At 37.8% G+C, this 20,135-nt stretch overlaps 1 protein-coding gene across 3 annotated transcripts; it reads left to right on the top strand.

Annotated features, from left to right (window-relative positions):
• Positions 1-396: 396 nt before the first annotated feature.
• On the top strand, positions 397-14,174 carry c26h16orf87 (chromosome 26 C16orf87 homolog). 3 transcript variants are annotated; one of them, XM_072596228.1, is made up of 6 exons: positions 397-631; positions 1,843-1,942; positions 10,046-10,099; positions 10,518-10,700; positions 12,222-12,330; positions 13,499-14,174. In XM_072596228.1, exons 1-5 carry the CDS (start codon positions 563-565, stop codon positions 12,296-12,298), a joined length of 483 nt encoding a protein of 160 aa, XP_072452329.1. In that variant the 5' UTR covers positions 397-562; the 3' UTR covers positions 12,299-12,330; positions 13,499-14,174. The 3 variants fall into 3 exon arrangements, with proteins under 3 accessions (XP_072452329.1, XP_072452328.1, XP_072452330.1); XM_072596227.1 differs by lacking the exon at positions 12,222-12,330 and having other exon boundaries at positions 399-631; XM_072596229.1 differs by lacking the exons at positions 10,046-10,099; positions 12,222-12,330 and having other exon boundaries at positions 401-631.
• The last annotated feature ends 5,961 nt before the right edge of the window (positions 14,175-20,135 follow it).

Raw genomic sequence — 20,135 nt, 5'->3', positions numbered from 1 at the left:
CACATCTGCTGGGTGTTCCAAACCTGCATCCTTAAATTGATACTCCGCAGAAGAGGCCAGTTACCAACATTTTCTCTGATTTGATGTTCTCAAACAGACAAAAATAAAGTGGCTAGCTGAAACCTCTCCACACATGTTTCTTTGGCCTGCTAAGAGTCGGCAGCATGTTCCGTTTTAGTTGCATGTACCGGCAGTAAATGCAGTCAGTGTACTTTGTTGAGTTTTGAAGTCAGACCGAGGGGAAAGCACCTGAACAAGAACAGGGTGCAGGCTTCCGGATACGGTGCGCGAGCGCTCACTGTGGGTACACAGTGTATCATTTACACTGGCGGGTGCGCGCGCACGCAACCGGCTGGGGTTACGCGCTTTGCGGTGGTGTTACGTGCTCCGGCCCGCGGTCGGGGCCGCGCGGGTTTGCTCGCTCCCTTGCTCAGTGAGTGTTTGGGGCTCGCGGTCGATGGAAGCCGGATACATTGTTACTCTGGAGTTGTAATGAAGTTGTGTTGGAAGTTTTTATCCCGGACAGCCCTGGTGAATAAGAGCCTGCAACCGAAGCCCGAAAATGGCTGCAAATAAGGCGAAGAAAGTTACGAAAATGGCAACGAAAGCATGTCCGGAATGTGACCAACAGGTGGGATATCTCAGACGGGAAACATTTGTCTATATTTCACATTCAGTTCGCGTTTATCGGTGAGGATTGAGCCTTTCTTTGTGTGGTTTGATAGGCTGCATTATTGAGGTTGTCTATTTGAAGCATCATTCACAAGCATTGGCCTAACATTTTCGATTTTTATGCGTGACCTCGTTACTGACATGACTTTGTTTTAATTTTCTTATAAAAAACCTACACCTTGGATTGCTATTGGACCTTCCAAGAAGCTTTAGGCGTGGATAATATTGCATAATATCAGCTTTCACCCCCCCCCCCCCCCCAACCCCGTTCCGTCTTGCTACAATATGGTCACGTATTCTATTTGAAGATATAATAAAATGATGGTATTTGAGCTGGAAATGACTGTGGAAGACAGCCTTGAGCAAATGTCTTTCATCTGAAAGTGATTAGCATGCTTTGGCGTCAGCCGAATAACAGATTTGCAAAATTACATATTACTTCCACGTTGATAGCCGAGTTCTAAGTTTCCTATTCACACAGCCGTTAATGAACTTTGAATGGGGACATTAGACATTTTTTTCAGACTTTCTTGAACGTAGAATTTATCTTTGTTGTCATATGGCGTATTCATTGCGGGCAGTTTGTCGCAAACATGAATACTACTAAAGTGCTGACGAGTTGCCAAAGGCTTAATCACAACGGAGACATTCATGGGTTTATGCCGTGACTTTCAAAATACGTTATTTTGAGTACTGAATTTAAATTATGCGGCCGTTTAGTATTCAAATCCTGGGGATTTAAGCTTATTAACTCTGTTATTAATATAGTGTGATTATATTGGCGCTTTACAGTACAGTAATTCTTTCTCGAGGGACGGGCGCCAGTTCTTAGAAACATTTGCGTAAGAGATGTCAGTCCGTCATCAAAAGGAAAATGCAAAAGACTGCATTCTTGGCAAACTGCCTTGCCCAGTGTATAATCTTAGTAACACTGGAAATTGTGATTTTTTAAAAATGATTTGGTACACAGTGTTTCTAGTGAGTTATGTTTTTTTTATAAAAGTGCTAGAATTGGATGGTTTAGCGAATTTGTGTAGATGCCATTAAAAAGAAAATTCTTAGTGACAAACGACCACATACGTAAACGTATTCTTACCCCTTGTGATTAAAATGTTTATGGCGATGGACTGCAGAAAAACACCATTTAATTTCAACTGTTTAATTTTTCAGATTCCTGTTGCCTGTAAGTCATGCCCGTGTGGATTCATTTTTATTAGTAGAAGACTACTGAATGCTAAACTGTCTGAGAAATCACCACCACCTAATTTAGGTAAATGATGATTAAAACCCCATCAGTCTACCAAGATAAATAACTATATGGGGTAGGGAGCAAAGCAGTGAGTAAGCAACACAAATTTATCATCAATTCATGAATCACATTGGCATTTTTTTCTGTAGCTTTGTCATTTTGAAACATAAAGGCACAGAAGTCCTTCAGCAAACGTTTGATCTAAGCAAAATGTATCCTTTTGCTGGTAAGGTACAGCTGTTCTTTTTGAGATCCCTGTGACTGATCTGTGACCTAAATAGACATTAAAATTTGCTTTTTTTTTGATTAGAGAATTTAACAACTTGTTGGTTTCCAACTGAGGGTTAAGTGTGACTTAGTGTTCAGCCAATGGTTTTTAATGACTGGCTAAATTATTAGGGTTACATTTCCAATAGTATTGCTTATAGCTACTTGATTCTTTTTCATAACATACTGATGATATGTAATGAATATTATAGTATTATTTATAATATTGCTTTTCTAAAGGGAACTTAAGGTAACAAAATGTGATTTTTCAAGTAAGCAGAAGCTGTTCATTCACTGTTGCCTCTTTCCAACATCATTTGAACTCAATGTTTACATGGATACACTGAGAACACCTTTGTCTATACTCCATGACCCTTTTCAACTGCCCCACTGCCTCTGCATTCAGACTGCTTAATCATACACAGTCTTAGATTAGACACAGTTTTTTCCAGTTATACACCTGAAAGATCAAAGCCTTTGTCTTTAGCTTCCACAATCTCAATCCTTGCCACATTTTCTAGCTCTCACTTCAGAATCTACCTCTGACTGTTTGCAAGCTTGACTCTAGAATCAGCTGTTGTAGTTCTCTAATGAGTCCCATGAATCATCTGTAAAATACAACAAATCCAAAAGTCTGTTATCTGTATTCTGTTTCCTATCAAGTCTTCCTCATTCCTTAATCCCAAGTTTGCTAGTGTAATTGCTCTGGATCCCAACACTAACAATTTAAAGTTCTCATCCTGGTCCATAAAGTTTTCATTGAATCATCCCTCATGAGTGTCTTTAGCACTACAGTCATTTAAGTATTTTGCATTCCTCTATCTCTTGCCTCTTGTGCATCCTATTATTGTGCCCTACCATTGGTAACTATGCCTTTAACCAGCTGAAGTTTTTTAAAAAAAAGCAGGTGATAGTACAAGCTTTCAGAGCTCTGCGCCTTCGTCAGCTATTATCCTGTCCTGATTCTGACCCACTAGCTACCCGATGAAGGAGCAGTGCTCTGAAAGTTTGTATTTCCAGATAACCCTGTTGGACTATAACCTGACGTTGTGATTTTTAGCCTCCTGACTATGTCTAGCCATCTTTTCTTAGACTCCTTTTGAGGCTTCCTTCAAACTTTAGATTTGACAGATTTTAGATAGACATCCTAATATCTCCAACATTAAGTTGTTTTCTTTTTGTATGATTGCTCTTGTCTGATAAAATATTCTGAGTGGTTGATTTTTATGTTGACAATAAAGATGCTGTACAAAGGTGCAAGTTATTTATCGGGGAATGTTTACAAGTTTTAAAGTGTTAGTTGGTTTCAGTTTCCAGTCAATGCATCCAGCAGTAAGATACTTTATTCTGTCCCATTAAGTGTGTTTTGTTTCTGTTTATGTTAAGATTTATTTGCAATATGATGTATGCTGTGCGCGTAAAGGTTCTTAGAAATTGATAATGGATCTCTGCATTGCTTGTAGTAGATTAGACGTTTTCAATTACAGTAGTATCACAAATTGCAATATTTGTTCTGCTTTGGTGGATGTTTTAATTTTTTTTAAAAGAGCTGATTCTGTTGAGTGTAACTCTCACTCAGAATGTTTGTATCATATAACTTAGAAAATGTGAAAGCATTGGTAGTTTTCCATTTCATAAAAAGAATGTGCCACCATAAAAATAGCCCCTTTTTATTTATCAAAAGTGTCTTGCATCTCAGTAACAGGTGCAACATCTTGTATTCATTGCTGCAGTTTGTTTCTAACTCATTCATCCACTTATGCTTGTGTTTCCTTCCTCGTCTGTCCTGTTACACATGCATTCTCCATATCATTTTGCTCTAGTCATGAATGGAAAGTAAGGCAGGTGGTGAATAGGACTAATCAGCCATACTTCAGACTGTTCCAAATCACCTTGTTATAGTGCCTATTTTCAGCTCTACATCTGTTGGTGTAGTACAGCCCCAGATGTAAGAGTAAATTGGGAGGATCATAATGGAAGGTTGATAAAAGCACGTCTTTAATCAGTGAAAACAAACCCAAAAGTTTCAGTAAGAACTGAAAGAACATCAAATTACATGTGAGACCACAACACTAAAATGTCTTTTGATCAAACACGCCACTTTGTTAATCCTATACACAGTGTTCCTAATCGGATGTCTGTTCTTTCTCATTTGTTTACATTCTTCTTTCAGCTACCTACGAACCCAACTTTTAAAAATGTTCATTGTCTTGACATTGATTACGAAAACTGACAGTGCATTCCATGTTTCACAACCTTCCACAAAGGAAGTTTATTCTTGTCTTGTCCTTTAATGTCACACTTCTTTTTCAGAGAGGTATCACTCTATTTAAACCTGGGATTAGGGGTGGGAGGGTTATCTTTGAGGAAATGTTGATTAGGCTGGGCCTATATCCATTGGAATTTAGAAGAATGAGAGCTGATCTTATTGAAAATACATGGCGGGCTCTGAAAGGGCTTGACATGGTGAATGCTGAGAGGATGTTATTCCTTTTGTGGGAGAGACTGACATCAGGGGGCATGTTTTAAAAACATGAAGTCTCCAAATTAGGATCAAGTTGAGAATTTTTCTCTTTATGGCCTGTAAGTCTTTGGAATACTCTTCCCTAGAGGCCAGTGAGGCCAAGTCATTGATTATTGATTAGAGGGGGAAGTAGGTAGATCCTTAACTAACAAGTTGTGGTTGATTAGGAGTGGGTGAAAACGCGGCTTAGGCTAGAATCCAATTACACGTGATTTTATTGATTGGAGCAGGCTAGAAGGGCCAAACTGCCTCCTGTTCTGAATTCGCACATTGGTGGCCTTATTCAAGATTCCTCTAAATTACTGCCAATTACTTTTTTCCAAATTGAGTCTTACAAAAATAGCTTTCATTTTTCAAACATTTTCCTCCATGTTTGTATTTCTTCGTGTTAAAATTATCTTTGTGTACTTGTGCTGTCTCCTTTTTCTCTTACCACAATATTCTCCCTATTTGTGCAGCGCTTAGAGCTGCACATGTAACACTAGACAAGACGTAGTCCATTAATTTGGAAGTGCCTGGTTGTTGCTTCAGTGCCTCAACCAATATACTACTCAATGCTAACAAAAGGGAAAGGTGAGTTCAGTTATTTACCAGCTTTTCTTTCCTATATTCTTTTGAATTTTTCTTGAAATTGTCTCGGTTTCGTAATGCTTGAATCGCCTTGCTAAGCTGTAATATACATACAGTCACCATTTTATATCTGGACCTTTCATATTGTATTGTAAAGGATGGAGGCCAGTCTAGGAAATATGACATTTGAGTCTGCAGGTAACAAAGGCATGAATGAGGATTTCAGGTGTAGGATGATTGAGATTGCAAGAAACTGTGTAATTGCCATCACTTTGATTAGAAAGACCTAAAAGATGATGTAAGAGCTAATGGTTTTTTGGAATTTCTTTACTTGGATCAGAAGAAAGGATATTTAATATGATTTACTTTCTGCCCATTTTTAAAGATTCATTTTACTACATGTAGGTGTGGCTGGCTAAACCAGCACTTATTGCCATCCCTAATTACCCCACAGGGCAGTTAAGAGTCAACTACATTGTTGTGGTTCTGGAATTGTATGTAGACCAGTATAGGTATAGAGTTAAAAATCACAACACCAGGTTATAGTCCAACAGGTTTAATTGGAAGCACACGAGCTTTCGGAGCAACGCTCCTTCATCAGCTGATAGGAGCGTCGCTCCGAAAGCTAGTGTGCTTCCAATTAAACCTGTTGGACTATAACCTGGTGTTGTGTGATTTTTAACTTTGTACACCCCAGTCCAACACTGGCATCTCCAAATCATGGTTAGTATAGGTATAGACGGTCTTCCTGAAAACACATGGATATTTCTGAGAATCGATCATGATTTTATGATCGGTACATTGTTCATTCCAGACTTTTTTAATTTTCAAATTCCTCCATCTGCCACAGAGTGATTTGAACCCAGATCCTCAGAACGTTACCTGGATCTGTGAATTAATAGTCAATCAATAACATCACTAGGTTGTCATCTCTCCTTGCCTGGTATAATAACATCTAGAAATTCTGCTTTTTAGTGAAAGTCATCAGATGACGTTTGACAAATAACCTGGGAGGTGGCATAATATAATAGAACAAGGTGATAGCGTCCACTGTACTGAGTGGTTAGTAATCCTTCGCTAGGTGACGTATAAACATTTATGCCTACTTGTCCAACTGCTTCAGATGTGACCTACTGAGAAAAGTCATTATGATCTGTTATTTGTGTGCTAGAAAAAGTCAAGAGTCCATTGATTCAATGGAATTAATTACTATTAATAATTGGAAGGATAGATGCCTTTGTTTGAACAAGGTAGATTGTGTGATAGTATTTTGGACCCAATCACAATCTTACTCCACAAAATGGTCTTGGTTCTTTTTTGAGTTCATTCTTCTCTCAACTTCTTTCATTTGAAGGTAGGAATATGTAGTAAACTTTATTACACGCATACAGCAAGGAAGCTGTCACTTTGTGATGAGGATTAATTTTATTTTTTGCGCAAGATATGACGTGTATCTTTTTGTTCTTGTAGATTATTATATTTGAATATGTAGCGGATACTTTAATGGTGTGAAATGTCAAATGAACATGATATAAACATCACTATCTATGTTAACCGGCTTTATGCTTCAAGTAACAATGAACAATGTAAAGAGTACTGGATTAGTGGTGCTGGAAGAGCACAGCAGTTCAGGCAGTATCCAACGAGCAGCGAAATCAACGTTTCGGGCAAAAGCCCTTCATCAGGAATAATGTAAAGAGTACCACTACCTTCATGTATTCCTTCAAGTACCATAAAGTATGACATTAATTTTGGGATTTTTGTTTTCTTGGATGGCTAATATAGCTTGTTTTATTATGTAGAAGCCTGTGACATTACTTTAACTCTCGTGATCGGAGGCGCTGGTGTTGGACTGGGGTAGACAACACGAGGTTATCATCCAGCAGGTTTATTTGGAAGTGTTAGCTTTCGAGCGCTGCTCCTTCGTAGAGTAGCTGTGGAGCAGCATCACAAGGCCCAGAATTTTATAGGAAAACATCTGTGTCGTGTGTGATTTTTAACTTAACTCGCATGGACAGTATTTACCTGGAATCCTTTTTAGGGCCTTCACAATGCAGTTCTTTGTAGGTTGTAGTTCTTTTAAATGGGATTATTTTGACCAGTTTTATGTCTCACTCATGACCATTCATTTGCATACCTGGGTCAATGTTGCAGAGTAATGTGCTTGTAGATACTCTGCTGGGAAGTTAGAATGATTTTATGAATCCCCAGGACCTGATCAAGTGTACCCTCGAACTCTGTGGGAAGCTAGAGAAGTGATTGCTGGGCCTCTTGCTGAGATATTTGTATCGTCGATAGTCACAGGTGAGGTGCCAGATTACTGGAGGTTGGCAAACGTGGTGCCACTGTTTAAGAAGGGTGGTAAAGACAAGCCAGGGAACTATAGACCGGTGAGCCTGACCTTAATGGTGGGCAAGTTGTTGGAGGGAATCCTGAGGAACAGGATGTACATGTATTTGGAAAGGCAAGGACTGATTCGGGATAGTCAACATGTGGGAAATCATGTCTCACAAATTTGATTGAGTTTTTTTGAAAAAGTAACAAAGAAGATTGATGAGGGCAGAGTAGTAGATGTGATCTATATGGACTTCAATAAGGCGTTTGACAAGGTTTCCCATGGGAGACTGATTAGCAAGGTTAGATCTCATGGAATACAGGGAGAACTAGCCATTTGGATATGGAACTGGCTCAAAGGTAGAAGGCAGAGGGTGGTGGTGGAGGGTTGTTTTTCAGACTAGAGGCCTGTGATCAGTGGAGTGGAACAAGGATCGGTGCTGGGTCCTCTGATTTTTGTCATTTACGTAAATGATTTGGATGTGAGCACAAGAGGTACAGTTAGTAAGTTTGCAGATGACACCAAAATTGGAGGTGTAGTGGACAGCGAAGAGGGTTACCTCAGATTACAACAGGATCTGGACCAGATGGGCCAATGGCTGAGAAGTGGCAGATGGAGTTTAATTCAGATAAATACGAGGTGCTGCATTTTGGGAAAGCAAATCTTAGTGGTAAGGTCCTAGGGAGTGTTGATGAACAAAGAGACCTTGGAGTGCAGGTTCATAGCTCCTTGAAAGTGGAGTCGCAGGTAGATAGGATAGTGAAGAAGGCTTTGGTATGCTTTCCTTTATTGGTCAGAGGATTGAGTACAGGAGTTGGGAGGTCACGTTGCATCTGAATAGGACATTGGTTAGGCCACTGTTGGAATATTGCATGCATTTCTGGTCTCCTTCCTATCCGAAAGACATTGTGAAACTTGAAAGGGTACAGAAAGGATTTACAAGGATGTTGCCAGGGTTGGAGGATCTGAGCTACAGGGAGCGGCTGAACAGGCTGGGGCTGTTTTCCCTGGAGTGTTGGAGGCTGAGGGGTGACCTTTTAGAGGTTTACAAAATTATGAGGGGCATGCATAGGATAAATAGGCAAAGTCTTTTCCCTGGTATTGGGGAGTCCAGAACTAGAGGGCATAGGTTTAGGGTGAGAGGGGAAAGGTATAAAAGAGACCTAAGGGACAACGTTTTTGTGCAGAGGGTGGTACTTGTATGGAATGAACTGCCAGAGGAAGTGGTGGAGGCAGGTACAATTGCAACATTTAAGAGGCATTTGGATGGGTATGTGACTAGGAAGGGTTTGGAGGAATATGGGCTCGGGTGCTGGCAAGTGGGACTAGATTGGGTTGGGATATCTGGTCGGCATGGATGGGTTGGACCGAAGGGTCTATTTCCATGCTGTACATCTCTATGACTCTATGACTCTATGACTCTAGTTCGAGTTGAGCTTTCAAAGTATAGAGCTTAAGGCAAAACTAAGTGTTTTCTTCAAGTGGTGAGGTTAGAGGATGCAATAGTTAGACCAGGATGCGCAGATGTTTTTGAGTCACATTTTAAAGTTATACCTGCAGCCCTTTTTTATTTGCATTACAGATGTTTTTGTGTCCACACTTTATTTGGAAAAGACTATGTAGCTTGAAATGTTGTAGTTCCAACCTCCTGCCAATGTTGGTGCTCTCTATTAAGTCGAGGTGGTATTTACAACATGACAAGTTCATAAAGACTTATCCATTAGAAGTGCAAACAAAAAGGCATTTATAATGGAAAATATGGCAGGAGATGTACATAGCTGTAATTTCTGATGTACAGATTACTATATATAGTTTAAATTGCTGTAGTAAAGTTGCTCCAGCAAATACATTATCCAAAAGTGTAGGGCCGGCAACATTAATTAATCATTTGAATTTGATTTATTTGGATATGGGCCAAAAATGTGCAGGGTTCAAATAATCATTTCTTCAGCCTTCTGTTTCCTTACTTTTTATAGTCTATTTTAACAAGGTTATGGTGAATGCAATTTTAAACTTGTATCGAAGTTTAAACCCAAATTCTGAAGGGAAAGTGATTATTCTGTCACAGGATGTGGGTGTTGTCGGCTAAGACAACATATTGTTCATTCTAATTGCTCTTGAGAACATGTTGTTGCAGCCGTGGTGCTGTGGGGACACCTATAGTGATATTTAGGGAATTCCACAATTGTAACCTGTGTAGTGAAGGAATGGTAACACAGTTCCACGTTAGGATGCTGTGTGACATGGAAAAGAACTTGCAGTTGATGTTTCTACGACCAGCTCTCATTATCATTCCAGGTTGGCGGGCGGGGGGGGGGAGCGAACAAGAGTTGCGTTGCTGCAGGATTCATGGCCTTGACCTGCTTATGGTAGTCACAGTATATTTCTACGGTTGTATTAACAGCCTGTTTCAAATTGTTACTGTTAGATTTACAAGCTGAAGGCAGAGATGAATTCAAGATATTAACAGGAAAAGTCCCGGGTAGGTGAAAATAAACTATTTCCACTTGTTGGGGATTCTAGAACTGGGGGGTATAGTCTAAAATTAGGGCCAGATCATTCAGGAGAGATATTAGGAAGCACTCCTTCACTTTTAAGAAAGGATAGAGATGTTTGGAACTCTCTTGCACATATTGCTTTGGATGCTAGATCAATTGTTGATTTTTGACTTGTTTAGCAAAAGATATAGGCCAAAGAAGGTACATGGAATTAGGTCACAGATCAGCAATGATCCCGTTGAATGACGGAACAGGCTCAGGGCTGAATGGCCTACTCCAATCCTATGTAAGATTGTTCCTAACTGGATAGCTTTAGTTTTGGAAAGGACTTGAATCTAATATGTGACTGACTGCTATTGTCAAATGTGTGTTAGGATTTAACAAAACTTTATCTTGTGCTAGACAACAAATCAGCAGCTAAGAGAAGGAGAACAGAAAGGGCACGGCGCGAGAAGGCAAATTCTCCTCTTGCTAAAGACTTGGAAAACAGGAAACGTTCCAGGTCCGACAGCCAATCTGAGCAAATTCGGCGGCGACGAGGGCGACCCAAGACCACCCCTAGCAAAAAACATGATGACGAGAAAGGTGAAAATACTTGTGATTGAGGTTTGAATGGTGGGTTAGGGTGAGGATTGAATTTTACAGATCAGTTTTAATTTTTTGGTGTCGAAGGTGTCAGAATATGTAGCTGAATGTGCAATTATTGGGAGGTTGGGTGGGTGGCATAATTTTGCCCCCTATGAAAATAATATCTTTTTTTCTTGTTTTATTCATTTTCTGTTACTGAAATTGTTAAATCATGTTGGCCTATGTATTGATGTGAATCAATAGCATCCCAGAATCTCCTTCATTAATTGAATGGGCATTAATAGTGTGAGCTGATAATTTGAAGGAAGAGGGTAAGGAACATCAGAGACAAATTGATCTATCTTCAGATATTCAGAGATACACTGTTCAGCAGAAGTTACTGAACAGTAATCAAGAGTGACAACTTTGGCTGTTTTTTAATAGCTTTTTTGGACATTTACAGCATATTTTTTTAAAATTAAAAAACACATACAGAAACTCATTTCCATAGAAGAGTGTATTGGACTTGAAACATTAACTGTTTCATTCTCTGCAGATGCTGTCTGCTCTACTGAGTTTCTCCAGCATTCTGTTTTTAACCAGTGTCTGCAGTATTTTGCTTTTCAATAGCATGCAATTTTGTTATGCTGATAATGACTGACTAGTTAGATTTTAACTTTAAATCAAGAATGTACGGGATAGTTAACACAAGTTTAGCTTTTGAGAGCTGAGGCTGAACATTAATTTATTTTAGGAACATTGGTAGAACTGGATACACTAGTTTTCACATCTGGAAAGATTGGAAAAACATGGGATTTTGTTTATCAGATTTTTTTTCTACTACCAATCTGATACTACTTGGTGTGTTTTTTGCCAAAATAAATGTTGAGCTACTCTTTTTTTTTTGTTCATTTGGCATCAACTACTGTCAGCTAGGCCAACATTTATTGCCCATCCCTAATTGCTTAGAGGGTAACTAATCACATTGGTATGTGGCTGAAGCTAAGTGTAGGCCAGGGCAGGTAAAGATGGCATATTCCCTTCCCTAAAAGATATTAGTGAACCAGGCGGGTTTTTACAATAGTTGACAATAATTACATAGTCTAGCTTTTTATTCCATTTTGTTTATAGAATTCAAATTTCACCATTTGCCTTGATGGGAATTGAGTTCTTTTCCAGAACTTTAGCTTGGTACTGCAGTCCTCACTTTCTCCTTTGCTCTGAATGACTGGTCCAATGACATTACTACTACACACTGCCTCCTCCAAAATTCATTGCCATTCTATACAGGTTTTTTAAATGAGTGTAATGCATTTCACTTTTGATTTATTTAACAAAGGTGTTTTTCCCTTCCAACAAAAATGAAGATCAAGTGACTTGGCAATTCTGAAAACACTTCCTGTCCTTTGTCTGATTTTTCTGTTTTTCCAAGCTCTGTTTATAAAAATAAATGTGCTAATTATATTGGCTTCCTTTCTCCACTAATAAATGGGTTTGTAAAATCCAAACTTTGTGACAACACGTTTCCTCTTGTGAAAGGGCCCATGATGACTCTGCATCCATTCATCTTCCTTCTCTCTATCACTGTGGCGAAACACTTGGTCCCTGCTCGGTGAGGCCCACCAATCCTTTCTACGGAAAATTACAGGTGTCTATTTTTTTTAAACAACAATTGCAAAACAAACTTGCAGTTAAATGTACGCACATCACATTACTATTAAAAACAATTTAAATGCATACCTCTGTGCCAAGCAGTAACTTACAGAACTAGCCTACTCCTTGCAATAGGATGTTGTTAAGAAGCCTGTAAAAATAATCCAATCTTTGACATTCTCTTAATAGATGAAAAAGAATTGTCACATGCCATCAGTACCTCCCATATCTTGCTGGCACCATCATCCCATCTTTTCAAAAGACTTCACATTGTGCGCTGAGTAAATTAGCTTAATATCAGTGCCCAAAGGCACCTGCATGAGTGAGTGTATATTCAGACATGATGAGGTTTACAGGTTTTTTTTGGCCACAAAAAACTGACCTGATTGTAGACTGACCTAATAAAAATGATCATACTGAAATCTTAAGCAGTGAAAACATTAATAAATCCTAAAGTAACATTTGAAGTTTCTTTTGGCATGTATTTATAAAATGGCATTGAAAATTTCTCTCTTTTAAAAAAAAAATTAGTTATCACATGAAATTCAAAGGAGTTTCAGTATTGCAGATGTGCAGAAACATTTACAGAGATGCAATTAGAATGGAAAACATCTAACATGCTGCCAAACATTAGTCATTCTTTTAATGCTGATTCTTTGGTACATTGAGGTAGCTTTGTAGCTGAAGTACACAAAAAAAACATAGTCACACAAAGCAAGGCCCAGATTTGTACTGCTATTAATGTACATGCAAACCTTGGAATTGTATAATGCTGCATGTAGTATTACTTTCCCCAAAGCAGTGTCAAGAGAATGTATAATCCTAGCCACATACTAATCCTAGGTTTTTGTTTGATCTTTATTTCCTTTTAATGAAAACAGATTTTTTTTCTTTTCTTAAGTCACAAATGGAAAAGAGAGAGCAGTTTTTTTTAAAGGAAGTTTCCCACACTGATTGAATTTATAATTGACCTTCCTTTCTCCCCCACCTAGCTGATAGAAGGCTGCCCTGGCAGTCTGATTATTAATAAGTGTGTTTCTGTACCCTTTCTGCAAGGGTGGGGTTAGATGAAGAAGTTGATAAAATCAAATGTAGATTGTTACAGAAACCACATTCCTTTGGACTTGACCATGACTGACTTTACTGTATTATTTCTTTTGCAGAAAGGCAAGAAAAGGAAGTTGATGTATATGCAAGTCTTTCAGATGAACGAGCCTTTGTATTTTCAGTGGCATTGGCAGAAATAAACAGAAAAATAATCAATCAAAAATTAATTCTTTGACAAAGCATGCTAAAGTGAAGTATAACCACAACTCAGGACTCAACTCTTGCACAGTTGTTTCACCTATTTGGATCTCGTACTGTGACGTTTTCCAGCATTATTGTGAATGCCTAAATCTATAGTTAGATTCTGCTTAATTGACAGATGACCTTTTCTTAAGCAGAACTTTTTGATGTCTTGGATATGGACAGGTGGTGACTTGAATTTGTACACCAAAGTGGAAGAAAACAATTTCTTTCCTCAATCTCAAGATACTTTGTAAAGAAATAATAATTCCACATTGAACAAAGGTAGATCAATGCATCGATCAAGAAACCGGTGAAAAGCTTGTTTCCCCAATTCACTTTGTCAAGTGAACAAGCCAGGAAAAGGAACCAAAGATGTTCCCCTGGTGTATTTACATGAACCTAGAAATGGTTTATTTCTGATCCAAATGCAGATTTCTTTGTGTTTTACTTTATTTATGACATTGCTTACAGGTATTATCTATTCTGGTCTATGTAATTAGTCTAAACACTGCATAAAATACTACAATAAAAAGTGTTAAATTTCGTATATCTTAATTTGTCCAATTCCAATTTTCAGTATATTTTGATTACATTTGGTTGTAATTTTACATCTTCCAGCATAAATTAAATCCAGGAATTATTTACATATAATTAGTTTTTCCAGATAATAAATAGATTCATTTATGTATAATGTAAGTGTGTGTGCAATGATTAACACATTGGCACAACTCTTGAAGTAAGAATCTCCAGTTTTGGATTGAATTTGTTAATTATATGTTCGATCATATCTCCCTCACAGAGATGTTTAAGTGCTTATCCGGTTACCCTCCCACCCAAAATACAAATGTATTTCTGGCACGATATATAGATAACGTGCTGTTGCACAGCATTCGTTGTGATAGAATGTAACCAGATGTATAACAGATGGTGCCACATGCTTAATGAAATGTTTAAACACTGAATTTACCTGGTCCATGCATTATATTTATAGTTGAGTATACTAAATTGTCTCTCTTTTTTTGAATTACTGTAAACTTTAATCAAGTTGCATTTCAGAACTTTATTTTTGACATTCCAACCCAAACTGTCACAGGAGAAGATTAGTTCTTTGCAAAGTCGAACATTTAAGATTACAAATACAGTCATTTGGTAGTCTTGCTGGAGGAAGAACAGATATTTTGCCAGGCTTTGTCTTGCACTCAAGATCATTTACATGAATTGACAAAGAAAACAAAATTATGCATTTGTTTTTAAGAGCAGTATAGCTCTTGTTATGCTCAGAACTAATTAACAAGTATAATCCAATCGTGGAATCATAAGTCATGTTTGTCGCGGTGATGAGTTTGGCGTGGGTTGGTTCAGTGCAGTCAACATGTTGCCTACCAAGTCTTGAGTATGCAAAAAAGAAAGTCGATAACCAATTTAGGATTGTCATTTGGATTCAAGGTGGCACATTTATTTAGAAGCTGTGTTGACGTGCAGTTCCTGTTCTCTGCAGATGTTAGGAACATGTATCCATACTGCCCGATTTCAATTCCATAAACTAAGTGACAATTATTTTCTATTCATTTTTCTGGGTAATGCCTTGACCAATAAGTTAATTGGCCTGGTTTAAAAATGTAAACCAAACATGCAGTTAACTGTCATTAACTGGTGCATTCTCCAAGGCAGCACCTCCACCAGTTGTGCACTTGCCAACCAAACAGCTCGCTCTCCTCATATGCGATGTAAATATTGTTTTCACTTCGGTATTTCTGAATTGTCTGAATGCATGATGCAGGGTTTTGACAAAATATTTCATTTTCAGCAATGGGACAGATTTGTTTCTAGAATTATTGTGACTGAATATGACTTGATTTTTATTTTCTGCACCCATTCAGTGTCCACCTTGGCTCAATGGTAGGATTCTTGCCTCTGAATTAGAGGGTCTGATCTTAAGTTTAAAGTGGGAACCTGGCCACCTCTCCAATTCTTTACTGGCTTCGTGAGGCATAGACAACCTTAAATCTGAATCCCAGTCTCTTGTGTCAGCAACCGATTCAGTGTGGGACATCATGAAAAAGCCAAGTTTTAATTAGTTTGTATACTTGGGTTCTGCAACTGGTTTCTAATCCACAAATAATTAAAGAAAATCAAAACTCCAGTTGTTGTGAACTGTTCCAGGCTTATTTGGACTGAACATCAAAGTTTTAGGAAGAAAGTTCTTTGGAAAATAAATCCCATGTTCTGCTTTGTTTTACCCACAATCAAATTCAATGTGAATGACCATGGATAAAAGTAATTGCATCCATTTAATATAACTGGAGGTTTTAAAAGCCCATGACATCAGTCAGAAGATTATGTTTAATTGTACAGAGAGTTAACACTCGGGTATGCTGTTAAAACTCTACACTTCCAATTTAGGAGATTGTGTTCCTTCAATACATTTGATGTAACCAGTGGGCTGAATTGATGATGCCCAAGATCTATAAGCTGGTTTTGAATGTTGTGATGAAAATAATGTTGGAATCTGCTTTTTAAAAACTTAATTATCAAAACTCTTTAGTGGCTCTCCTAATTTACTACATTCAAAACTGAACTATCCAGGAACAAAATGCATGCTTTTGTAGATTTGGCATGAATGTTAATTTGTCCTACTGGCTAATTATTCCAGCAAAGTGAGTGCATGGGTCTTTTACTTCCTGATTTGCTCTGTAGAAATTATCCTATATAATCTGAACTACTAGGCTGTTACAGCATTTGAAAGACTTGTAATAAATTAAATATTTCTGATCGTGTTATTCAGTTCTCCTGTTGAAATGCCGTTTTTGTTAATTGTCATTTAAACATAGTACACTGTATTTGGAAACGCTGTTTGAATCAAAGTTTATTTTGGTTTTGGTATTTTGGTAGGGAGTGCAGAATTATGATACATGAGAATTCAACTGGATGCGATAGGCTAGCTGGTCTTTTCCTGTCTGGTACTTCTGTCTATTCGTATTCTTCTTAAAATAGTACACTAGTACACTATGCTCTAAATGTGACTTATTAAATGACTTCCATAGTTTTAGCATTAATTCTTTTTGGTTGTGTGCCATCTGCTCTCGTTTAGTTACCTCACTACTTGCCTTCCCCAACACACAAACTACAACGTGAGTAATGAGATCTGAGACCAAAAAGATGAAAACTCACTTTGGTCGCAACTAATTGGTAACTGTGTACCATACTAGCAACTTCTGTTGTTTCCAAATTTTGGTTGCCTCCTTCGTTTTCAATTCCGTGCAATATTTTCTTTCCTGCAAATCTCAGCTACTTCTGACAAATTCCTGTCATCAGCATTTCAGAACATGTTGCATCAAAAAAGATTCTTGGACTTTTTTGAAAAAGGAATATTCTGGAAAACTAAAAAGTAGAACATATGTTCAATCTCTTAGACAGTTGAGCATATCTCCTTTGCAATAGGTAGATTCTAATTTGGCATTTTTGTCATTGCCAGTTGGATCTTTTGAGTGTTTAACATTGCCTTCATTTAATAATTATATTGATTTCATTTATAAAGTGGAAATAATTTTACACTCTAACAAGTTAAGAATAAAAACCAATAACATACGTGTTCTCTGAGTGATTGTGTTTTGTACCTCGAGGGAAAGGGAACTTTACATTAAAATTCTTGGCCTCAATACAGGGACCTAATCCTTGCAAACAGATTAGAGGGTGAAAGTGCTGAAGGAGGCATTGTTGCTGTTACTGGAGCTGCAATACTTTGTAGTCCTGGTTAACAAAGCACTACAGTGTTTGTATTCAATTCACATGCCTGGGCTCCTCTTAGATTCACTGTAAATTCGGGATTTTTCAATGAAAATTTCCCATTGTGGTAAATTGCCTACTTAACATTTAGCTGAAAAATTAAAGAATACTATTTAAAAGGCAATTCTAGTCTTTTTTTGTTTGAAGGCACACAATGTGTTGTATTTCTGGTCATTCAAACTGATTTCGCTGCAGAATTATGTTGATGGGCAATTGTGAAATTGGGATAATGATATGTAAAGTAGCACAGGCTGGAATGTATGTGTAGCATCTAGAAGAATGTATGCTTGCAGCTGCCTGATTTTAGCTTTCTGACAAGCCAACAAGTTGTTAACTCACTCTTTGGTCAGGAATTTCTTGGTCTTAATTCACAGAATATGCTTCCTAGGATAAAACATTTGAGACTGGCTCATTGAGCTCTTTCAATATGTTAAACAAGGAGAATTACATTAAACTTGGCATTCGCTAGCTTTTTAAAATAAGGATTTATTTATCTAGGATTTGATTAAAATGTTTATTTCTCTAAATTCCTGCTTGTTCTCTGCAGGACAGTATATGTTGTATTCAAACAGGATGGTAATACCATGTAAAAGTAACTTTAAGTTAGCAAGTCCACAGGACTAAATCTGGGATCTGTCTTGTCTCTCCAACTGGGTTACTCATGGACAAATTCTCATCCTCATGGGAGTTACAAAATGGGAGTGAGTGCTCTCCCTACCAATTGTAAAGCTGAAACATTTTCAGCTCACCTTTTATCTTTCCTTGATTTAACTTAACCAATTTTATATTTTCTCATTTTGGTTGAGAAATTCTAAATACCAGTTATATAGAAAAGTATTGAATCGCTTTACCAAGCAACACACCATCTTGACTGGGAGCCTAGTTGCTTTTCCTTTCACTGTCATTGGATCAAACTCCTGGAAACCCCTGACAACACCCAGACTGCAAAAAGTTGCTCATCAACATCTTGAAGGCTGATGGGGATAAACATTAAATGTTAATCTAGTCGGTGACCCTGTATTCCTGTAAACAAATAAAAATCGGAAGTGAAACCTTTTTTTTAAAGAAAGGACTAAAATTGACCACTGTAATTTTGAAGTGGAATGCAAGTTCTTGAAGGAAGAAAATACTAATTAAATTGGAATGATTAAGTTACAAAAATCAATGTGGTTTTACAGTTTAATCAATTTAAGATTTAGTTCTGAGAAAAGCAGCAGCAAAAATGTTTATTCAAGCTATTGAGCTAACAGCGATTGGCTGGTGACTGCAAAAAAGCAGTATATTGTGGCAAATAAAATAACATTTTTCACTTCTCCAAAGTAACAGATTAGTAATTCCAAAACTGAAAATGAGTAAAATTTGGTTTGTCTCAGTTACACTTGGGAGTAAATTATTTAATGATATAAAAATATAATCATCCTGTAATTCATTTTGAAAGTATTAATTGCTTTGAAAGATATATCAAGGTTATAAATTCTTGAAACAGTGCCGATCAATGTGATGTGTTTAATGGCTGCCACAATCTAAGGTAAAAACAAGTTATAGTCGAGATACAGGTTGCATGACTATGGCAAGCTGAAATGTCACTTTTTAAAAATAAAACCCTTAAGTTATCTTGGGAATGTGACTTGAAAGAAGTTCTGGGATTTGCAAGTTAATGAATCGAAACCCATTCGAAAAGATGAAAGACTGAACAGCAATCTAGGTTTGTTCAATACATTGCATCAGTTATTTGATATTTTGATCTTTTACTATAAATTCTGTGTCCTATGATCCTGCCCCACTAGCTACCTGTTGAAGGAGTAGCTTTCTGAAAGCTAGTGATTCCAAATAAGCCTGTTGGACCATAACCTGGTGTTGTGATGTTTAACTTTGTCCGCCCCAGTCCAACACTGGCACCTCCACATGATGGCAAGCTAATACATTATGCATAAATATTTTTCTAAAATTCCTATTTTTATTAAAACCGAACAAAAATCACTTGCAGTTAGCAATTCCCAGTCTGATCAATAAAGAAGAAAAATCACGTATGAACAAAACTGATAATTCGAGTCTTTGAATTTTATCAGTCTTGATACATTTCATCAGTTATCCCTAAAGCATTCAGGTACTTTAATGGTGAGAGTTGTTGGTTTGTCTGGTATCTGTTCCTAGTTGGTGATCCTTCCTTGTGGAATGCCATTTCTATAGGGAGAAGTTAATCAGAGCAAGAAATTTATGTTTCAGATCAGTGCCTTAGCTGGGTTGCTGACTTGCAGAGGGTGTCAAGCTGTTGTTAGTTTTTTTGAAATTTGAATTAAAATTGCTGCTTGTTTATGTTCCAATAGCTCTGTACATTTCTTGGCAGTAAGTCTTGTGCAGAGGTTCACACTCTGTTGGCAAATTGGGGAATACTTTGCTACATAGTTGACAAAACCAACAAATTGGTACACTGTTTTCACGTTATTTTCTGCATTTCTTGTGGAGCTCTTGTCAGGATTAGATTCTCTACAGAGTGGAAACAGGCCCTTCGACGCAACAATTTCACACCAACCCTCCGAAGATTAACCCACCCAGATCCATTTCCCTCTGGCTAATGCACCTAACACTATGGACAATGTAACGTGGCCAATTCACCTAACCTGCACATCTTTGGATTGTGGGAGGAAACCGGAGCGCCCAGAGGGGACCCACGCAGACACTGGGAGAATGTGCAAACTCCACAGAGACAGTCGCCTGAGGCCA

The sequence above is a fragment of the Chiloscyllium punctatum genome, chromosome 26, assembly GCF_047496795.1.
Source record: "Chiloscyllium punctatum isolate Juve2018m chromosome 26, sChiPun1.3, whole genome shotgun sequence".
In the NCBI taxonomy this organism is placed as follows: Eukaryota; Metazoa; Chordata; class Chondrichthyes; order Orectolobiformes; family Hemiscylliidae; genus Chiloscyllium; species Chiloscyllium punctatum.
Note: the sequence above shows the minus strand (reverse complement) of the source record. Positions and strands in the feature narration are given on the sequence as shown.